Here is a 24,418-nt window from a genome sequence, read left to right as displayed (position 1 = left end):
TTAAAAACCACCAAATTATCAAATTAAGAAAAACAAACAAGAATCTATATCTGCTAAAATCTTCGAAAGTACTCCTAAGAAATTTACGCGAATTTCACCGATTCCTGTTTGCTTCAGTATCTGCATCATTTATTCATCGGTGTGTTAATTTAGTTAGCATTAAGTCTAACAGCATTTCTACTATTTTCAAAATCAATAGACTTCTTTGTCGTTGTCATAAACTTATACTACATACATTCCTTTGTTATGAGTTATTTGTGCTGCTATAAACGTAAAACAACTTTTATGGAAATGAGTAAGAAATGCTGTTTCAATGTAAGAAATGAATATAAGGAACCACTATTTTGATGTAAAAAAATGGACACGTGTTATATTCCTAACTGTTTTATTAAATTGTTTAGCTACGAAATTTGCATATAACTAGAAATGATGCAAGCATGTCCGATTTTATAAACATTCTTTGTATGCATATACCAGTAAAGCAGATTACATATTTCTATTGCTGTCAAGTTTTAGGCGTTCTACAAGCAATGGAGGTAATCTGAGTTTAATAGCATCTTTTTCGACATTTCTGATGTTTTTCTTATAGTCATATAGCACGTTTTCTAATGAAAGACACTGCTGCGAAATATCGATAACATAATTGTATAGTTTTTCTCTTCCTCCTTTAACATTTTGTAACTTCTCCAAACTTCGAAGGCGGTTTCCCAATCCTAGCTCCGTAAACTAGCACCGGCAATTATGAGTAAATCCACTAGTCTCCTGTATCCAAATTCACATGCATAGCGTAATGGAGTAAAACCTATGCTGTCACGTTTGTCGACTTCAATATCATTTCCCGAAATAAGAAGTTTTCGAACAAGTATTTCTTCGTTCTTCATAACTGCAATATGTAAGGCAGTCAGACCCTCATTGTCAGCAGCATTGAGGTCGCATCCATGGTCTATCAGCAGCATACACAAATCTAAAAATGTGGAATTTGCTGCAGCTTTCATTTTCCTATCAACCCTTTTTACAGAAGTTACCAGCAACTGGTGGTGAATCTGAGGAAGAAAGTGAACATTAGAATTTCATGCATATCAAAATATTTGAATAATAAGAATGAAAATGCGACAGCACATTATTGATGACAAATTAAAAAGTCACAGAAAAGGGTTACCGTTAACATGTAAGTATCTTCTTTTATTTCGTTTGTCTACTTTAGTGAACTTTTTGGTAAATCAAAGTTGTTTTGTGTATATCCAGAATAAACATTTCGAAGCAGTTATTGCTTTGAAAACACCTTACTGCTTCCATTTTGTACTTTTCACGTCCAGGCGGAATAGATGTATTACCACAGAATTTAAGTACTTCCCTCAAGCCTCGGGTTGATGAGATTACGGGAAAGAAATGTACAATTATACCTGAAATAGTTAAGTTCACTATCCTAGAAATGTTTCAAGTTAATGATTCTGTCAAATGTTGTAATAATGATCACTTCATATAATTTATCAACGTTTTTACGTAAAGTATCTCACCGAGATGGTTTATGCTATGTCCGAGACGTCATTCCTAGCTTTATTTTAGAAATTGTATTTAATTCCTTTACAAAAATTAAATCAGTTATCTAACGTAATTTCAAATAATTCAGAATATTGATATGAAATACATATCTACATTACACGCATTACCAAACTACTTTGTTAGCAAAGCAGAAAGTATATATATCTTTTAATTCATTAAACTTAATTTACGTTTCAGTATATCAGTTTCTACAGTTACCTATTTATTTGAGTTCTCAACAATTTTTTAAATAATTGCTTGTTATTCTAGCTTTCTCTGGGAGGCCGGTTTACTTTCTGGGAACTACTGTTTTTACATTTTTCTTTGCTAACAACTCAAAATTTTCAGTAAGGACATTTTGATGTAGGCAATGGCTTTATGAGAAACTGATATAAAGAATAAAATGAATTGTAAAATGTAAAGAATTTTAATAAGCGATCCAGTTAAGCAATTAATTATACCTAAGATCTTCCTCGATAGTTCTGAGGAAGAATTTTGGCCAAAATCTTTATATGTAGTGTTGTGTAATGAGTGTAGGGTTTATATTTATTTTAACTACCATTTATTTTAAGTTTAAACTATCTTTCCTGTCAAGCCTTACTTTCCCCTGGAACTGCCAATGCCAGAGTATGTAAATTTTAGTAGAACGCGCAAGGATTCAAATTATCAGCAGACGTATTCTGAGTTAAATAGAAAGGAAACGAGTTCGAGGTGTGCTGTTCTTACTTCACGAGCGCGGAGGTAGTTGGCCAGAAATTGAAGAACCCCGCGTTTCGGCCTGTGTGCTTGCCTGGAAGTATTGTTAATCGTTCAACGTGATCTTCAAGTTTGCTGAATTAGCAGCGGTATTGTAAAACGCGGTGAGGTTAGTTACTTTTAGAGAGCCTCGTAGTTAGAGTCTTGTCTTTAGTTTCTTTTCAGGTTATTATTTTTATTTGTCCGCCAAGTTGGCGCAGTTTGTGAGCGTCAAGAGCACGCACTTGTAATTTATTACGTTGAATAAAAAGGGACTTAAACCCTTAACAAGGCTCTGTCTTCTATCCAGTTTCAACAGTCACCTCTTGGTTGCGTGCAAGTTGGAGGCGCGCAACGCTAGATTGGCGCCCGAACACTTAGCCAACTGAAATGGCCGAAAATTGGATGGAAGCCGCTGGACAACACCAAGAAATGACAAGCCAATTGGAAGGATTTGGATACCTGGTCCATACTTTGAGAGCGTCAAAGTCTATTTCGCCAAACGTCCATTTCGACGGAAAAAATTCGGTGGCGGTATTTCTAGAAGGTCTAGAAAACCACTTTCAGCTCTACCCTGTTCCTGAAAGACAAAAAGTTGCCATCGCCACATCCGCACTAAGAGGACAGGCCGCGCTATGGTGGAAAAATATAGGCAAATTTTTATTAGGGGAATTTGGAAGCCAGACATATACATTTGAAAATTTCAAAAAATCGTTAGTAAAGGCCTTCCCCATAGTGAAAGATCGAGCAAGGCTGGAAGCCGAACTATATAGTTTCTATCAACGGGGTATAGAAGATTTGACGGACTTTATTCTACGAAAAATTAAGCTGGCGGATATGCTGTATGGGAAGAAACCCGATGCGGAGATTATTGAAATAATCTTACCAAGATTGTTACCCGCTGTTCAAGACTACTTCGAAATTAGAAACCCAAGCACATTGCAGGAGCTCTTCGAATTGGCGGTGAAGTTTCAAAATCGCAGAATAGCGGAAAAAGCTAGAGGGGCAACGTATTCTCAAAGTACCCGAAGGAAATCTTCAAATGAGGAAACCAGAAATGGAAATCGCTCTTATGGGGGAAAGAGCTATCAAGCTAACTCATCGAACCTCGAAGGTCAAGGCCCAAAAAGAAAATTCGAAGATAAACATCCGCGTACCCAGAAGGCACAACTTGAAAGGAAAGCTTTAAACGAGTAGAGGGGCCTGTGAAAGGGAGGGTCCAGACCCCGGAAGTTTTAAAAAAACCCTCAAAAAGACATTTAAATACGGTCATCGTAAAAAACTCACATCTACCAAGTATACAAGTCCTGGTTGGCGATGTACCAGTAGAAGCCCTCATCGATACAGGAGCAGAAGGGAATTTTATGAGCGAAAATTTCTTCAAAAAGAATTTTTATAGGGTACGATTACTTAAAACCAAAAATACGGAAATTATAGCGGCGCAAGGAAAAACATGTCACTGCATCGGGAAATTATCATTAAACATACAGGTAAAAGAGGAAAGCCTCAAAGTATTAATTTTTGTAGTGAAAAATCTGCAAAACCCTCTTATTTTAGGTATGGAGTTTTTAAGGGCCGCGAGGGCCAAATTGAATTTTCAAGACAGTTCCGTGGTACTGGAGATGGACCAGAGGGTGGTGGAACCTGTGGAGACACCGCAAGTGGACCTTAGCCATCTGAATGACCATGAAAGGCAAGCCATCCAGCAAGTGGTGAGTAATTTTGCTAACTTGTTTTCAGAAAAACCGGGAAATTGTCAGATAGTTACGCATAAGATACAAGTAACTGCCGAAAAACCTTGTAGGACTAAACCTTATCGGTACGACAAACAAAAAGACGTAATCATCGAAGAACATATTCAGGAGATGTTAAAGAATAAAATAATAACGCCCATAAATAGTGAGTACGCGAGTCCAGTCGTACTATGTAGGAAAAAGAACGAGTTTCCTCCTTCGGATAAAAGGGCTTGGAGGTTTGCTATCGATTACAGAAAACTAAATAGTATTACTAAATTTCCAGTTTACCCTTTGCCGGTTATAGAGGAAATCATTAGACAGATCAAATCGACAAGATACATGTCTACTTTGGACTTAACGTCTGGCTACTATCAAATAGCTATGAGACCCGAAGACGTACATAAAACCACGTTTATAACAAAATCGGGCACTTATGCATTTTTACGCATGCCCTTTGGGTTGTGTGGGGCCCCATCAACATTCCAAAGAGCTATGGACATTGTTCTAAAGCCTGTCCTAGGAAAATCTAATTTATCTAGATGATATAATTATAACGAGTAGTACGTTGGAACAACACATTAATGATCTAGAACAAGTTTTTAAATTATTAAAAGAGGCCGGTCTTACAATTAACGCCTCAAAATGCAAGTTCGCAACTAAAGAACTTAAATATCTCGGTTATAAAATTTCGCAAAAGGGTATAGAAACGCAAGATTCAAAAATAAAAGCTTTTAAGAATTTCCCACCGCCCAACACCGCCAAGAAACTTTCTTCTTTCCTTGGGTTATGTTCTTACTATCGGTCTTTCATAAAAGATTTCGCTAATATTGTTGAACCACTCTTAGTAATCAAAAGAAAGAAAGGTAAATTTACGTGGACAGCGGAAGCAAACACAGCTTTTGAAAGATTAAAAGAAGCGCTCATCAATGCCCCTGTTTTAAAATTCCCAGAGGGGGACGAAAACCTGGAAATTGCAGCAGATGCGTCAGACTATGCGGTGGGTGGGTTTTTATGCAAAATAGCCATCCTCTGGCATTTTTTAGTAAAACATTGAATCAGACACAAAGGAATTATACAGCTACAGAAAGAGAAACATTAGCCGTATTAATGGCTGTACACAAATTTCGAGTTTATTTCGGCAAAGCGCCAGTAACAGTCTTTTCGGATCATGCGGCTGTTGGTAGACTTTACTCGGGAAAAAACCTAACGCCCAGGTTAATAACATGGGCTTTAAAACTCCAAGAATATAATATCAGAATAAAATATAAACCGGGTAAGGAAAACAATGTAGCTGACGCACTTTCTCGTATAAAACTGGACGATGAAGGAAATGAACTTAAATGCGCTGTGTTGACTTCAAAAATTTTAGATTCTAGAGATACGATTATTACTGAACTGAAAGCTGATCCTGAATTTGGAAATATCTATGCATATTTGAAAGACCCCGAAAGCTTTGAGCACACAGATATCGATGCGATAAGAAATAGAGCAGAAAACTATGAAATAATAGATAATTTATTATTTTATACGAAAACAACAAACGAAAATCTTGAGTATAAACCAGTTATCCCAGCCTCGCTTCGATTAAGCATTTTGAAGGAATTACAGGACGCGAAAACAGCGGGTCATTTAGGGGTCAGAAAGACTTTAAAAAGGGTACGCGAGGCGGTAAATTTCCCGCAATTATACAAAATAGTAACGGCGTATGTCAGGTCCTGCAATCAATGTCAGTTAATAAATGATATTAATTACAGCCCGGCCGGGTACTTAAATAGCATTCGCGCTACATTTCCGAATGAAATTTTAGGCATAGATCTTCTTGGTCCCTTCCCCCAGAGCGAGTTAAATAAAAATCGTTTTCTTTTAGTAATAGTAGATCATTTTTCAAAATGGACAGAAATTGTTCCACTTAAACGCGCGTCAGCCAAAACAGTCGCAGATGCATTCTTACACAGATACATTTTAAAATACGGTGCACGGATAAGAGTCATTAGCGATAACGGAAAACAATTCATTAGTCAAATATTTGAAAACATATGCAATGGACTTGGCATACGCCATATCAAAATGGTTCCGTATAGACCACAGGCTAACATAGCAGAAAGAGTGAATAAAAACATAGTAAAAATAATTCGCAGTTACGTGAGCACACATCACTAGCGCTGGGATGGCTACATAAATGAATTAGCTTATGCTTTAAGAACGGCAAATCACGATACTACGGGAAAAACCCCAGCAGAATTATTTTTAGGCAGAAAGTTAATTACGCCTTTAGATAAATAATTCTTTGTGCAACAAAGAGAGCAAGAGTTTAAACAGAAAGATGTGCAAAAACTGATTGATCAGGCGCTTAAAAGCTCGGATACGGCAAGAAATAAGCAAAAAACATATTATGATAGAAAACGCCGTGAAGCAGATTTTAAAGTTGGGGATAAAGTATTGGAGCTGAAATTTTCTTTATCAAGTGCCCCAGACAATTTTACGGCAAAGCTAGCTCCAAAATTTGAAGGCCCCTATGTAATTCAGGAAATCAAAGGTGTCGTATTATATCTTAAGAACGAGAGAGGGGAGGTCTGTAAAGCAAGTCCCGACCAGGTGAAAAAATACTATAATCCAAATGGTTTTGAAATCCTTAAAAGTTTCTTGCAGGACTCAAGTCTAAACGAAGTAGAAGGTCCAGAGATAACAACAACTGTTCCACCACCCAAGAAGCAGAGAACTGAAGAGAGACCTAGCCCTTCTACAACCCGGACGACGGTATCAAAAAGAAAAAAGAAAAACTTTCAAACTCCAGCATTTAAGAAAAACAAGAATACAGATGCACCGCGTAAAGAAACCGTGGTAAAGAGCAAAACACCACCTACAACGGATCGCAGGAGAAATTATACGTCAAGGAGAACGCGCCCAGGGCCAGAGAGTCAGGTGCCAGCAAGGCCGACGTTCCGGAAACTGAAACGGCAACAGGAGGAACAAAAATACCAGGAACAGAAGAAATTCAAGAAGGACTCCAGGCCGGAGGACGTCAAGACCAGCCGTCCCATGGAAAAACGGAAACGACAACAGCCCGACGATTACTCCGCCAAGAGGCCAGCATCCAGAGGACGCAAAAGAAAAACTAATGTGGACGACACTCGGAGGTCAGTAAGGAGAAGATTGACGTCCATGAAACCTATAACTTGGGAACAATATTGCCACAAAAGAATGACGGAGTTTCAAGCATCGAAAACTCAAAGATAAGTTAAAATCTTCTATAAAATTGTTTTCTCTTTTGTTCCTAAATGTTATGCATAAGTACGAAGTTCTATGTTTTGACGAAAGTCAATATGTCTCGGTTGAGACTTAGTTTTGTTTTACTTTATTTAGCTAAGGCGAAAGTATTATTTTCTTTAAGTATAAAAGCTAAGAACAAGCATTTTCTGTTGGTCGAAAGACTAATTCTGTTATGTTAAAGCCAAAATTTGGCCGAAGATAAAAATAACTTCGTATTCTTGTATTAATAAGAATTTTAGTTTCAGTGCCGCCAGCTTGGCGAAGAATGAGTAAAGTAAAAATTTATTTCTCTTATTCATTTTATGGTAAATTGTAAAAATCATATGTATTAAAATTTTGTAAATGTACGTAAATACTTGAATGTTATGTAAAAGTAGAATTTAGTCTAGAAGCATAAAATTTTAGATGATAAAAGTAAAATGCTCAAAAGGAATGAATTCAAAATTTAAGTATTAAACTGTAGATAAAGTCATGCTTTAGAGCGAAAGCCTGCATGTTTAAAGATGAATGAGGGGGAAGTTAGAATGAATGTATTTTGTAGGTTTCTCCACCTACACTTGAATCTTTAAGAATGTTAAAGTAGCTCATTGAGTTGTAGAATGTCGAGTAAGGTGTGTCTATTTGGTCGTTGAATTCTAACAAATCATGGTGGTTAGGGGAAGTGTTGTAAGACTAAAACACGAATATTCCCGTTTGACACCACACATGGTGGAGAGCCAGGGTAAAGTTAAATTAATGCTTGAAAAATTGAATGAATGTGAATTAAGCAATAACTAAGGAAAACGAATCGTTTAAAAACAAAAATTGTGTCAAGAAAGTGTAAATTATAATGTATTTAGAAAGATACTGATACTTATTCCTTCCAGATGCTGGAAGGAAAAGACCAAGATTGATTGATGAAGTCCAGGAAAAGTTGCTGTAAGAAGAGAGAGTTATAAGTATACACAGAATTTTAGTATACAATTTGTTACATAAGATTTTTTTTTTGTGTAAACGAGGTTCTCGAGAGTTAGTTCAGAATTATAGAAACTTACAACAGGTCGTTTGTAGGACCTGCTTCCACGTTTTCCAAATTCTGGCAGCGGCAAATGTAGGGTTTATATTTATTTTAACTAACATTTATTTTAAGTTTAAACTATCTTTCCTGTCAAGCCTTACTTTCCCCTGGAACTGCCAATGCCAGAGTATGTAAATTTTAGTAGACCGCGCAAGGATTCAAATTATCAGCGGAAGTATTCTGAGTTAAATAGAAAGGAAACGAGTTCGAGGTGTGCTGTTCTTACTTCACGAGCGCGGAGGTAGTTGGCCAGAAATTGAAGAACCCCGCGTTTCGGCCTGTGTGCTTGCCTGGAAGTATTGTTAATCGTTCAACGTGATCTTCAAGTTTGCTGAATTAGCAGCGGTATTGTAAAACGCGGTGAGGTTAGTTACTTTTAGAGAGCCTCGTAGTTAGTCTTGTCTTTAGTTTCTTTTCAGGTTATTATTTTTATTTGACCGCCGAGTTGGCGCAGTTTGTGAGCGTCAAGAGCACGCACTTGTAATTTATTACGTTGAATAAAAAGGGACTTAAACCCTTAACAAGGCTCTGTCTTCTATCCAGTTTCAACAGTCACCTCTTGGTTGCGTGCAAGTTGGAGGCGCGCAACGCTACATGAGAATAAATAACATTTCGGTCTGTTCAGTAGCTAAGCTATCACTGCTCAAGAGCGTTCTTCATTTTGACTGAATATCACTCATATAATTCAATAAACTTTAAATAATGGTTCCACATTAAAAGTGATTTTTCCAGCTTCGGCAATACTCAGTATACCTGTCTTTCATCTCCTTTTAGTCTGAATATTTCATCCCCAAATTTTACAATGCCAGTTTTTCATTTTCTGTGTAATTAAAACAGCAAAATAACGTTTTTATATAAGCAAACTTTCTTTCCTTCAACAAACTGTTTAACCTTTCAAATTTTATATAGTCTAAACGTTTCTGATTCCGAATGATACATTTGTTCTAGAAAAATATTTGAAGGAAGATTTTACAAATTTACTGATTGCACATTCTACATTTCAAAAATCCAGAAATTCCGAATTTTACAAAGTAAAAGACCGAAATTCCGGTTATATTCGGACTACATTTGCCCATGTAATACATAAACATTTTAAATAACGTTTCGGTAATTCAAGTAATGGGCATCAAGATGGTATTAATCGTTTTACTAAGATATTTTTACTTAAAAGTTATGTAATACTGTTAAGATATGTCCATATCCATTTACATTGCATATATATGGATGATTTTGGTGAACTTTAATGCGAAATTGCTGCAGTTTTCTGTATAATGTAACATGAAAAGCTTGAGAAAAAACGACGCTCTGACGGAAAAATAATAACACACCAGCAAATGTAGTAGCTTTGAGCAGCAGCTTTGCGTAAATAGCTTTCCTTCTAATTTTTGGAGATATCGCCAAGCTAGCAATGTTTTCGGCGACTAATTTTTCTCCCCAAATTTGGCTACGTTTTCGTCCGATACCTGCATAACATCAATGGATATGTAATTCAAAAATTGTAATTGATACCTATATTAGCTGTAACTATATCCGGCCTATGTCTTCTAGTATTTTCGAGAGAAGTAGAAAGTACTAGAGATTTCTCCGCAGTCGGAAGAAAACTATATAAGCCTGGCGAGACCATCTGTTTCTCAGTTTCGTTAATTGTTAGTTGAAAACGACTTCATAATATTGAGATATCCGTGAGGGCTTCCCCTTTTAGTTTTGCATTCTGTTGCGCTTTTAGCGCTTTGCATTCTGTTGTGTTTAATGTTCCTAGTAGTTTGAAGTGTAAATACTGATAGCGCTCTGTGATGCTGTGAAGACCTTTCAACAAATGAGAAATCTTTCTTTTGGTAAAATATATTTTATCAAGCTATCATCGTTTCTGTGTGTATTCTACCCTATTACGAACCCGTACGCACGCGACAATATGATAAAAAATATGTGCAGAGTACTTCGTTATTAAATGAATTCTTAATTTCTAACTAAATTAGTGAACTATTATAGAATTTCAGGGGGCGGAAACCTCTAAGTTGATAAATTTCTTCCTTAATTTCATTGCATATTATTTTCTATAAAAATGTATAAAAATTAAAGTTTTAAAAATAAAATTAAAAAACTTAAAAGTCCCTAGTTTGAGAATCACTTTTGTAATATCTTTAAGAAACAAGAATACATTCTCTGATTCCTTGGATGTTCCAAAACACTTTTTATCTCCTATGAAATGGATTCGCCCAATAGTATTTTACGTACAATTCCATTAGGCAGTAAAAGTTATAAATACTGATCTAATGTTTCAACAACATTTCTGAAGGCATAAATATACTCATAGTAGCTAATTTTTCTGCACTTTCTCTTTCCCTATAAAATGTCGTATAACAAGTTTATAAAAGACAAGTCTGACATCAGGGCTTAATTTCTAAATTTAGAAGTGCCTGAGCCCTGTGGAAGACTGTGAGGAAAGAAAATAAAATAAATAAAAATTAAAAGAATTAAATAATAAATTTAAATTGAGATTAATATTAATTTATTTAATTAATTAATTAAACAAACAATTAATTAAATAATAAATTTAAATTTAAAAAAATGTAAAGAGATAAAGAGAAATCTAATAAATTATTAAATTAATTTTAAATAGTTAAATAGAAAAAAAAAAGTATTGGACCTTATGATATTTGGAGCATCGGCTAGAATTACAGTTCCACTGTAAGAATTCTAGAAATAGTATAAGTATATGGAAAGAAATTTAACGAAAAAATGTATCTTTGAAAATAAAAAGGGAAGAATTCAAGACTTTCTGATCGCGATGCTTGTCGCTATAATTCTAACCGTTAAGCAGAAATTTTCCCTGAAGACTTTCCGGGAATAAATTTTCCTGAAGACAACGTGAGAATAAACATAAGACTTCTCTGTTCAAGTGAAAGCAGTGTTCATCCGGTTTGGTTACATCATTCAGAAAGTCTACAGAAGCTCTAAGTAGGAAGTTACTAACGTCAAACGTTCACGACCAAAGTATCACTTTTAGTTCTCTGAGGAATACAAAATTTACCCGCTGTCATAAATTCATTGCATATAGTGGAGAATAAGCCTTTGACATATGATTGGGATGTTTTCCTTTAATTAAAAGTCTCAACTTCTGTGCAAGGCTTGAGTGCAAGGGAAAGACAGTCCTCCATTCAGAAGTTAGAATTGACTACTTTTTAAAGCACGTTTACTATTAAAACAAAATTTATGTGCTAAAATTGTGGTTCACTTGTATAAAAGGAGCTCTTTTATTTAGGGCTCCAGTGGGCTTCGGCGTAATTGAAGCTCTCTCTGACATGCATAATTTCACCAACATAAATCGTATTTAACAGCTTTATATGCAATTCTTTGAATTTGGTTCGGTGTTTTTTAATTAAAATAGAAATTTGAGTCAAAATATTGCGTTTTTCATTTGTTTCGAAAACTAGTTTTAATTCATTAGTAAGAAAAATTTAGCTATAGTTGCTTTTATTGCCATTAAATTTATATCGAAAGTGTAAATTTAGAATTAGGTAGCAATTCCTGGGAAAAGACAGAATTAGGTAGCAATCTCTGGAAAAAGATATAAATTGTTAAAAAATTAATACTTTGTACAGTGTGTTTGAGAACAGTGGTTACATACTTTCAGGAGGACTAGGGAACACCTAGACGACGGAAAATCAAGAGCAATGCGTGGTCGAAAACACTTTCCGACAGGCGACGATCATCATCAGAGGAGGTGTTCGAAATTACGACCCCGGACCGTAATACATGCCTGAGATCTATAGCGCATGGAGGATCGGATGTTCTGGAAAATACCAGACTTATCCAGTAGCTGACACGATGCATGCAACAACTTTTTAAACACGGCTAACTGGGGTTTCGTACAATGTCTTGACGTGCAATGTCTTTCGTACAATGTCTTTCGTACAATGTCTTTCGTACAGTGTCTTGAGGTACCTCAAGAGGAAGTAGTCAATGCTAGTGAGGTGATCTTGCTGGTCATTGCACCCTGCCGATGCAATGTTGAGGATTGCGGTACAGACGCACATGAAGGCTGCAGTAAAGGCTGAGTTCGAAGCTGTCCCAACATTTTAGCCGCCCTAAGCAAAATAAACATGTCTTCTCACGTTCTTCGTGTCTTTCATTTCTTGTGTTTTGTGTCATTACTACCGCGCCAAGAAAGCACTTCCGACTATGCATTTCTATGTGATTTTCCGCAGTCTAGGTTTATTCTATCTCTCCCGAAAGATTGCAGCCGCTATGCTGAAATAGCACAATACCGGATTAGTCTGTGTAAGCCGCCCGGGTGTCCAAACATGCATTCACCCGTCACCTGCGCTGAAACACCTGTATTTATTATTTAAAAATATTGATTTTATTTCGTTACTTACTTTCGCACCAGCCTCTAAAAGCATAGATACAATTAGAGTCACATATTCTGCCTTATTGTAGGATACAGGATTCAGTAGAGGTCCATCTCGAAAGGAGTCTTTTGCAATCACACTACTGCCTTGTGACAAGAGGAATTGAACACCTTCTGGACTCTGTCTTCTACAAGCATACTCGAAAGGAGTACGACCATAATAATCAACAAGGTTAAGAAAATTTGCCGGCGATTTTTCAATTAACAACTTTATAATTTCTGAAAAACTGTGCACACATCAACATACAATATATTAGCAATACAACAAATAGCTTTAAGAATACAAAAAATTCAAGAACAAGAAAATGAATATAGATATCATTACAAGTGGAATTGGATACATTTCTGATACTTTCATACTTTGATACTTTTGATATGCCTGTTTCAGCAGGAATTATATCCCGCTATTACAGGCACCTCAAATAACCCCGGTTAGGGGAGACATAACATACAGTGCTTCGCAGGAATACCTTGGTAAGGGACTGCAGGAAGATTGTGTAGATGTGGCCCTGACCAGTGTAAATGAAGAAGTCATACTTTGAAACTTCAAAAATTGGCTGGCAGAAGTTAGGAGTATTTATGGAGGATTCCGATAAATGTGGGTTGCATAGGGCCTTAAATTGATGTCAATTTCTAGGAGCTCGTACTTAAAATTATCAGAATAATTTACCTCCGCGTTGGTGATGGCTTTCTTGAAAAAATTATTATATAATTTATTGATGAATAACGCCAGATTTTGGAGTTTAAGGTCTCTGTGTAGCTGTTCATTGCGAACGAACCAGGGGGCTCCTGTGGTTTTTCGTAAGTAGTTGTTTTGGAAAACCTACAATTTATTTAATAAGGAGGTAGGAATAGAGCACCATGCAGGGGCGGCATATGTAAGGATGGGTCTTAATATTGATGTGTAAATGTGCTTCTTGCGAGCAAGATCCAGTGGTGAAGAGGCGTCAAGAAAGTTTCGGAGCTTCCTAGAGACTCCTATCGCTTTCCCGATGGTCATAGAAATGTGAGGCCCCCATGTAAGCGACCCGTTGAAACGAACTCCCAAGTATGTAGCCTCTCTGACTTTGGGCACCGTTTCATTAAAGAGGGTCAGATCTCCATCAATGTTTTTACTTCTGTGCCGTCCTATCAGTAATAATTTAGATTTTGTGGCATTAATGGACGTCCTCCATTTGCGAAACTATTCCTCTATCTCGTGTGTATAGTTCTGTATTCTAATCATGGCATGTCGGGGATTAAGTGAGCTAGAAAGAATGGCGTTGTCATCCGCTTAGCAGGCAGTGATGCAGTTTGTATTTTCAATCATAGGGAAGTGCTTAACATATATAAGATAGAGAATAGGCCCAAGGATGCTTCCCTGGGGGACGCCGGCTTTAATTAATGTGTTTTCAGAATAAACATCGCCCTGCCTGACATAGAAGGATCGATCACTTAGAAAGGAGTGAAGAATCAAAATCGTTTCCCTGGGGATATCAAGGGAAGCAAGCTTGTAGATAAGTCCGTTATGCCAGAGGCGGTCAAAGGCTTCTGCCACGTCCAGCAAAAGGAAAGCAGTTGTCTGGTGCTTATGAATAGCTGCGGTTAAAAATTCAACGATTCTGACAAGCTGCATTGTGGTAGACAATCCTTTACGGAATCCAAACTACTGGTTTAGAAGCGCGTTTAGGGCTGGCTGTAGTCTTTTCGTAATTCTCTCTAGGATCTTTCCCAGTGCAGGAAGCAAGCTGATTGGGAGAAACCCATCCATTCTTGTATTATCTTTTTCCGGTTTGGGAATTAAGATGACAACCGCTTGTTTCCACTCAGCTGAGAAATAGCATAGGTACAGTCAGGCGTTGTAAATGCTACAGAGTTTGTTAATGAAATTACCAGGCAAATGTTTAATCATTGTATTAGAGATTTTGTCCTTCCCAGGTGCTTTTCTATTATGAAGTTTAGCTATAATAGAGCTAACTTCTGTGGGAGAGGTAAAAACAGGAAGATTTTTGACACTGGGCTGGTTAATCCAATTATCGACAAACATGTTAATGTGACTAATGAAATTTCGGTCTGAAGGGGTCTCATTTGGAGTGAATTGCTTGGCGAAGTGGGTGGCAAAGGCATTAGCTTTGTCTTCGTTGGTGTATTTGAATCCAGTGTCGTCCTGTAGAGGTTTGTTGCTTGTTTTTGTCGACTTCATTAAACGGAGGGACTTCCAGAATTCTCCGTCTTCCGCATTTAATTTTTCAATTTTGTTATTGCAAAATTTAGTCTGGTGGGAGTCAATTAACTTTTTAATATTGCGATTAAGTTTATTAATTTGCGATTTAATTGCTGGGTCACGTGAGTAGGCGAAGATCTTGCGGAGTCTATTTCGTGTTTGGCTAATTAATTTAATTTCTTGCGGAAGTTTGAAGTGATGTTTTTTATTAATAATTTCTGTAGTAGAATTTTGCAATGCCGTATCAATGCAAGTGGTGATGCTTGTTATAGCCTGGCCGATATCATGCGTATTTTTAGGTTGCTCTGTTTTGGGGAGGTGATTGTTAATTTCAGATTTGAATTTTTCCCAATCAGTAATTTTATAAGTCATGCGTGCTTCCGGCCTGCCAATACCAAGGTGTGCCAGTACTGGCACGTGATCTGAAGAAAGATCATTGATTAATTCCGTAGTGATCGGTAAGTTATCAGATGTGAGGAAAAGATCAGTATGTCTGGACACTGTCTTGGGTGAGTAGGCCGGAAAGTAAAATCTTCTGGAGGGTAAATGTAGTATGGGTAATTGAACAGGAAGTTTTGAAGGATATCACCGTTTTTATTAGTTTTGCGGCACCCCCAGCTAACATGTTTAGCATTAAGATCACCTCCGATTATGGTGAGAAATGGGTTATTTAGCAAATTCTGTAAGTGTTGATCTTGCAGCCTGAGATTTGGAGTGTTGTAAAGGGCGCATACAAGCATATTTCCCCAATTAGGGATCCGAACGACTACCCTAACTTCTTCAAACCCGTGAGAATTGTCAGAAGCGTAGAAGGAGGAATCTAAACTCCGCTTAACATAGATTACGGCACCTCCGCCTCTATGTCTCGTATGATCGTATCACAGCGATAACTGCAATAGTTAGCAATACTCAGGGAGTGCGCTGTCGTAGCGTGTGTCTCAGTGATTAGTGCAATGTCGATGTTGTAGTGTGTGAGAAAGTCCTGCAGTTCGCTAATTTTGGTGATAATGTTCTGCGCATTCCATGTCATGATCGTCACTGGGGTCATTTTTACTAAGGACCTACGATCCATAATTTATCTTAGTATCGGGCCTCACTGTAGTTTGCTTTTCTGCCATGGTATTGTGTAGAAGCGCTATAAGATCAGCAAGGTTCTTCATGACCTGCTGAGCGTCCGCTACAGCTTTCTGAATTTTCCCGGCGAAAATATCAGATTGAACGGCCTGGGCGTAGGATTTATTGACAATGACCCTTTCATCAAACTTCGGGGCATTGGGTTTCTGCTTTGGGAAGGCTTCACAAACCCTCTAATTGCTGGTATGCTTCCCGAGACAGTTACAACATTTCCGCTCAGAATCTTTAGGTTCCGGGCAATCCCGGGTTTCATGAGAGCCTGCACACTTACAGCAGCGAGGCGGGTGGTGACACGCCGCCTGCGCGTGATGGTACCTTTGACATCGAAAGCATTGTGTCGGCCCATGCCGACCACGATGTCTTTCGACTTTAATGTGCAAGTACATTAAATATTTCAGATGATATATCTCATTGTTTTTAGGGTTCTTAGAAAGAGTGACCAGAAATAGGGGCATATTAGCCCTATCTTTTCCTCTGCCCTTTAGTTGTTCCACTTTGAGCGCAGTGAAATCTTTTTCACGGAGTTTCTCCTGAATGTCCGTGGGTTTCGCATCAATGGGAAGATTTCTTATCACAACTTTGAGGTTCTTCTCCTCAGGGAGAAGGAACGAGTGATAAGAAAATTCTTTTTTGTCGAAAAGGGCAGTCATGCTTCGGAAGGTATCCGAATTTTTTGTGTGTATTTCATAGTTGCCTTCATCTTCCTTTTTCGCGGTGAAATCAGTCAGTTGTTCCTTTTTCAAGCAGTTCAATGAAAGATTTCCAGTTGTACTTGCATTCTCGAATGCAAATCGGCGGCATTTTCGTCGTCCTGTGCGGGAAAGTGAACTGACCCTCAGTTCGGGTTGCTCCAGTCTGAGTTTCACGAGCATCACTATCCACTGGCCTAACCGGGCACGTGACCTCATCCAAGATGTTGATTGGCCGAGCTACGCTTTCTGCCAAAGACATGCTCGCGTGAGCTGACTTTTCAATAGCCCCAATAGATGGCGCCACATTATCATGACTACTGGTAGCAACCTTGTCTGTTCGAGTGTTAGGGCCATCCACACTGATTGGTTGATGAAAGGCAGTGTCGATCACGGCAGACGAATCGCGTGGTTCTTCTTCCTGAGCGGCAGGATTCAGAAGTTTCTCTTCCTGAGGAACAGGATTAACAGATTTTTCTTTACCTTTTGAGTTTATAGCCGGGGTACGGCGTTTCCCGTGCGTGCGCCTAGTTTTCCGGACAGATTTCTTAATTTCTGTGTAATTTCCATCATCCGAACTGTCCATGTCCAGTGGAGTTCTTTCTTCAGCAAAGGAAAATCTGTTAGCGACTGGAATATTGAATCCAATGGTGGGACTGAACGGGCGTTTACTGCTAGTCCGCGTCTCATCCACTATCATAGATTCCGCAGCCAAGTTTGTCATAGATTGTCCAGGTTCCGGTTGGTTCCTAGCAGGTATATTTTCCTTAACGTCAGTGTTTTCAGATTCTTGGAGAGTCATTTTGTGGAGTGTGGCTCTGAAACCGCGAAGTACTCGTAGTTCCATACTCTCCTTATCACTGAGTGGCTTGTCATCAGGTCTCACTTCGTACTCCGTGATTAGCACTCCGAGAAAGTCAAAGAGCTTTTCAATCATTGTTCAACAGGTAAAGAGCAGAGGTCGTAGAAACAACAGACACGTGGCCGTGCTGTTAGGTTCGCTAGGCCTTTTTACGGTGCTCGTAGCCGGAGCCAAAGCACCAACCTACTATTAGCCTCTAACAGCAAAAGGAAGTACGCAAAATCAAGTGCAAGGAAAATCAAAGCGGGAGGCTGAAGTTCCTTCACGCTCCGCGTTGAACTCAGAATCACGCCCAAGGTCGTTCTTCAGCAGTGAGGAGAAAGGCGTCCATCTAACTCGAAAGTCAGGGGTGAACTGGATCCATTTTTACGGAGCAGCAAAAGAGAAGTAGTCAGAATTATTTTTTTAGTATGTGCAAATAACATTATCTATTGAGGGAATTCTGGAACTGAAACTGTACATCTAAAAACCACATGCATAATGTTTTTAAGAAGAAAAACCAAGGGAGTAGAAGCACTTGCGTTTTATTCCGATCTTTATGAAATTTTCTACTCTTAACCTGCAAACGAAGAGGAGGAATATACATAAGATTTCAAAAAACCCCACCAGGGATTTCACACTCTTTATACAATTTCTACAAATTTAATGAACTCTTGATTAAAAAAACTCAGCAATTTAAAAACTTTGTATTGACATTCTGCAAAGAGTAAGGAATTTATGTTTCAAATTTAATAAAAATTCGTAGTTAAAAGGCGTGTGTTTCCGCTCGAGAAAAGCAATGAATTTGACTTGCGTATTTTATAAACAAATTTAGAGATTACAGGGAAATATGTTGTCATTGCCATTTTATTTTAATTCAGGAAGTGCAGAAGCCATGAATGAATGTGTTGCATCAGTGTACTCTCATGCAGCAAAGCTTAAAATATTTAATTTTCTTTTAAATTTTTTCTGTTATTGATAAGCAAACTAATAGATTATTGGAGAAATAAAACAACAAATTTCTTTGCACATTGGCAGCTGAGGAAGTTGGGTCTACGGTTAAAACCATCGAATATAGTCTTACAATATTTACAAATACAAAGGCAGTTCGCGCATATTTTATACGATTTTCAGTCTAATTCCAGAAATATTTTACCTAAACTTTTTGGGTTTTGAATGTTCCATTTGATGAACTTTATTCTTCATTATCTTTTTACACATAATTTCAAAAGCGATGAAGCTGTTTTTAGTAACGGAAGAGGTATTTTACTGTACATCTCTTGAACAGCTTTCCAAAGTCCAAGGAGGGTTATAGCTCGACACCTGGTCAATCCGCTTTTTAAAAGTGGATTTAAAAGTCCAAAAGCGCAAAACTTCGCGAATAATACGTGCAAAGATTTAGTAGGGACACGAGTGAAGGGGTGGCTTTGTTACCCGTTCCTTGTTCCATTTTTTGCAGGAAATTATCAGTGGATTTTGACGTGCTCTTTGTCTTGATGCAGTCCTACTGATCGATTTCTGCATTATCTTTAATTTTCATTTTTTGTTCTATCAAAAACCAACAACAATCATAAATTCCTATCAAAAACTTTCTTTAGATTCTCTGAACCATATTCTAAGACTTTTTTCTTCTCTATGATGATAATAAATGGATATCTTTTTTACTGCGGTCACTTACCCATGATTGTATACCAAGATTCATCTACTGAGACAGCATGTTTCCATTTTTGTCCGAATAATTGTTTCTCGTTAAGAATTCTGCTGCGTGTTCTGATTACAGCGACCTGCCGTTGAGCAAGACGATGCACATTATGTTTTCTCGCCTTTTTAGCATTCAAATCAGCATTAATCAATTTGTTTACAGTTGACACCGATGGTTTTAATTTTTATGCAACTGTTCTTTGACATCAAAGATTTTCTTTTAACATTAAAATTTTTGCGTTTGAACATTTGAAACATTCCATTTTTTCCTTGTATATATATTTTGAACAATTTTTCTCCTTGATATTAAACTTTGACATCTTTTTTCTCTTTCTTATTGACAGTATTATTGATCGTTGCTTTAGATACCGAAAACTCATGACTTCCGCAGCATTTTTAATAACTTTTAATACAGTAAATTTCCTCGAAAGGAACACAAACATGGCCTATTGTCCAGTGCCTCTATAAAAGCGCCATTTTGCATGAAAACAAAATTGTCAAACATCAGACGATAATTTCCAAACAGGCGACTGTTTTTATAGCAAAGCAAAGTCGTCTGTATAATCCTGATTTTTGTTGTTTGATTTCAATAATCATTACTCGACGTGTTATTTTAACCTAAACTAAGAGATGTAAAAGATTTATGCAGATTCATATCAGTTATTATTAATTACTGGCTGGACCTGTGATATTACACTAACTGAATTCACTAAAATCGTCAGCAGTATGGTCATAAAATAAAACACTTTCCCGATATTTGAACCTCTAGTGGTTAAACTATCCGCTCAGCCAATCGAAAGGAAATTTCAGATATTGTTATTTGAATGTTGGGCTCGAAACTGTGATGATTTAAAGCAACAGAGATCTTACGGTTGCGAATACAGCAAAAACGTTTCAAAATATTCGAAAAGCAACACTCAATTTTTTTTCTAAGCAGACTGACCAGGGCATTGAGAAATCGTAAATGGTATTGGAACGATACATGTTTGACGAAGATTGCGAGGGTGCATTTGCAAAGAAGAGCATTGTAAAGGACCAATGACTAGACAGAGATTTAGTGCATTGACGCATAATTCACATTTAGAGGCAGAAAAAGCACAACTACAAAATACCATGTGCAATGCACTGCTTCCGAAACACATTTAATAAACAGTGTGGGAAGATTTTGTTTCTTGAGTCAGGTATTCGAACGTGCTAAAAAGATGACATTTACAGGGAAACAGCGAAGTGAGTTGATAAAGATTTTTTATCTGAACTGAGAAATGCTGCTGACGCAGAGCGAGTTTATCGGCAAAATCATAAAATAAGATAAGGCGCATGTTCAGAAAAAACTGTGGTTTGGTAAAAGTTTTTGGAGAAACTTAATGTAATAAACCGCGAGTCGATCATTTGGGGGGTTTCTGTTGAAGATGTTGCAGAAGCATATGATACAATTACTGTAGATCCATTGCATACTGCAAGAAGGGTTGCCCGCAGCTTTGATGCACCGAAAACCAAAGTTCTCAGCCTTCTTCCCTCTGTCCTGCAGATGTATCCTTATTGAATTCAGGGCGTCCAGATGTTGTATCTTGGAGACAAGCAACCGCGTGCCGAATTTACGATCTCTTTCCTCATCAGATGTAATGAAGGGTATTCTGAACGGATGAACGCATTTCTTCTTAACTGAAAAAGTAAACTTCAAAAACTACGTTAAATGGGCTGACAAAAATCCGCACCATTGGCACCAGCTCTATTTACTCCAAGCTAAAGTGACTGTGTAGTGCAGCATTGCAAAGACATTCGTTCTTGGTCCGTACTTCTTCGAAGAGGTCACTTCTTCGGAGAGGAAAACGTGCTCCATCACAAGTTTCCAATATACAACATTGTTGCAGAATTACGTAATTCCAAAATTGCAGCAGCGAAATGTCATAATTGGCACTCCATGAATGCAAGAGGGTGCTCCTTCATACCCCGCCACATATATTCGTCTAATGCTGGAACATCATAGTGGAGATAGTCATCTACCGAAACTTGCCGTTTTGGTTGCGTCCGCGATCCCTCGACCTCACTCAGCTGGAAATGGCCGATGCTCGCACCAGTGGGTGCGATTAGCCGCTTAAGCTACTCGCACCAACATTAACCACGCATGCGCATTGAGTCCTTTTTTTTTTAAAGGCGGGTACTACCTTGGCATAGTTTATAATTTTTTAAGCCTTGGCAACATTCAAAAGTTTAGAAAGGAAAATGGGTTTCTTTTCTTATAAAAAGAAGGAACACATTTCCTTTTATTAAAGTATGTATAAAAAAGGGCAGATTTTTATGTTCGCAATGTTTATCGTTTACCTGAACGGTTGGAATAGTTTAAATGACTGATTTGGGGGGGGGCAAAAATCTTGTTAACATTTTTTGTAGTTCTTAGAATACATTTAGCTTCAAAGATGTGCTTTGCGCAATCAAGACTTTAATTCATTCCTCTTTGAAAATTTTCGTCCGAGAAAAGATAATACAACCTTCATAGAGGATTTTAAGTGTAGAAAATTTAGACATAAAATAAGTTAAAAGCGATTAAGTCATTTATTAAATAAATAATTAATCATATAATACTGGTTATTAACAATTCTGTATGCCTGTTTATTTCTTTTCTGAAAATACTTGGCATTTTCAGCACACAAAAAGTACTTCAAAGAACTTTGAAATATTACTACAAACACATTAATAAATTAAATTGAAATAAATAATGAAATGTAATTTAAAAGACAGCAATAATTTAATGTAAGATATTTAGATTTAAAAATTTGCACAAACAAATGATTTATCAGATTTTATAAGGTTTTATTTCATAAATAACTTTGAGTTTGAAGTATGGCATTTGAATCTATAAACATGTGAAACATACTGAAAAAGTGATGAAAATATAAGAATATTATAATTTTCAGTAAGTTTTCTTTTTGAATAATACATAGTCCTATGCTATAAGAATAGGGTCTAAGTTTGCATAAAAATTCCTCTGTTAAACAAAATAATTTAAGTAATTTCTGTAGCCTTTTTGTCAATACATTAAAGATTTTTTAACTAATTACACGCCATTGCTTGCAATTAGAACCATCACTAAATCCCTATTTTATCTAATCATTGCATGAACATTACCGTGTATATAAACTGACCTCGTCTTTGTAACTGACAATTAATACTTGCAATTTATTCTCTTGCTGGTGAACTATTAACAACCCTTTCTACTGCTGAGTTATAGGGTTAACAACCTTTGCTCTCGCTACCGCCGGCCTTACGGAAATCGGTGTAAAATGCTAGTACCTGGGCTGATTGTGCGCATGCGCGAACGTAGGTGGTATGAATAGCCTCTTAGCTATTCGCATCGGGTGCGAATAGCCACTGCGGCTGGAAATTGGATTCTGGAGTTATCTAAAATTTAAGGTGTACGCACCAAATCCACCAGATTTGTTAAAACTAAAAGGCGCCATAAAATGTTAAGTAAAGAAGCGGAGAGCCAAAGTGAATGGTGATTTTCCGAAATTTCATTTCTGAAAAAAATATATAACCGATAACAAAGCAAGTATCAGTACTTACTAAAACCGTTACATAGCGTAGTGTTCGTTCTATATTGTTCTAAAGTTTTATTCCACCGTAGGGGGAACGGAACCGTTTGGGAACATCATAATCCGCATGGGAGCACTGTCTTAGAATGCCTTTAATTGCTTCAGTGTTATGATTCTCCAAAGCCTGTAGAGCAGCATCAACGACGAGATTTTCTATATCCTGCAAGAGAATGTAGTTTTTATATTTATATTAGCAAACTTTTTTAATGAGAGGGGAAATAACCCAGAAACGGCTAACATTGCTAAATATGAGGAGGAACAAACTTTATCTTACTTCGTAATATTCTTCACAACCCATATTACTTACAGTACACTTCGAAAATGAGTTAAAAACATCTGACATACTGCAGTTCTGGAAAAAGGCAAGAGCTCTCTGTGGCGTTTATTTAAAATATTTAGCAATATACAGAAAATTCAGGTTGTGATGCCGATCTGAGATATCGAGAATTAATTTAAATGCATCGAAGTTCATGAATGCAGCTTCTGTTCCAACTCTTCAGCAGATTAATAATAAAATTAAGAAATGCCGAAAGTTTAAGAAGGAGGTTAAGGACGAATTTAGCTCAGTCTGAGTTTCTTCCATATTGCTAAATATTCTAAGCGAAAGGTTAGTTAAATATGTCGATTCTCCACGAACTGAATTTTCTTTCCAAAAATGCTAAAGTATATTGTTTCCTACTATTACGGAAATTAAGGTGCAGAAAACAACAATCTGAGCAGAAATTAAAAAGTTTTCATAACAGAGTCTTAAATATGATTTAGTTTAAAAATTCTTTGTTTGTAAAATAATATTTTTTTTTTTTTAATTTGAAGTTGTAAAGAAATTCAAGACAACTATTCTGCTGAATATTACTTTAAAAATGATTTAAAATATGGTAATAAGTATTAATAAAACAGTTATGCACTCTGGAATTTCAGTTTACAGCAGAGGAATTTACCACTAATGTCTTAAAGGCTTTCGAAAATTTTTAAAAGTAGAAAAATCATTATATTAAAAACGATATGCATATTTTTGTTTAATACATGAAGCAATTTTATATAAAAGATTATGATACACTTCCTAGTTCAAGAACTAGCCCTCCGCAAAACGAAAGATAGATAGCATAAAATCTTTCATTTAAAATAAGCTGAGAAAGATAAACTTAAATGTGTTAGAGGATTTAATTAATCTTAAAAGGTGAAATAATTATTTTTATAGAAGATAGTTAATTAAGAAAGAAAAGATATTTAAGGAGGTAGAAAAGGCATTTTTACTCAAGATGAAACAGCGCATACATTTCAATGGACCCCTTGCGCACGAGTATATCAACAAATGCTAGACCTCCTGTATAATTTTTTTACGTTTGATGACATGATGTAAGACAAGACGTACGCTTACAAAATACAATAAAAACCGGTTTGTTGTAGGGGAAAAAATTCTATCTCTGTTTACTGGAAAAATGATTCAAATTGTAGTGTAAAAAATTTTCAGAAGTGTCCCTCAAACATCATGCATTACCTTTCGAA

At 36.9% G+C, this 24,418-nt stretch overlaps 1 protein-coding gene across 1 annotated transcript; it reads right to left on the bottom strand.

The window, feature by feature from the left end:
- Nucleotides 1-713: 713 nt before the first annotated feature.
- Nucleotides 714-16,434, bottom strand: LOC146996313 (L-asparaginase-like). Its single transcript, XM_085821414.1, has 3 exons — nt 16,259-16,434; nt 12,720-12,978; nt 714-1,043 (listed from the first exon to the last, which is right to left on the bottom strand). Exons 1-3 carry the CDS (start codon nt 16,432-16,434, stop codon nt 714-716), a joined length of 765 nt encoding a protein of 254 aa, XP_085677540.1.
- Nucleotides 16,435-24,418: the final 7,984 nt, after the last annotated feature.

The sequence above is a fragment of the Stegodyphus dumicola genome, chromosome 7 (genome assembly GCF_044657685.1).
Source record: "Stegodyphus dumicola isolate Sdum_Otavi_A_Nest chromosome 7, ASM4465768v1".
Lineage (NCBI taxonomy): Eukaryota > Metazoa > Arthropoda > Arachnida > Araneae > Eresidae > Stegodyphus > Stegodyphus dumicola.
Note: the sequence above shows the minus strand (reverse complement) of the source record. Positions and strands in the feature narration are given on the sequence as shown.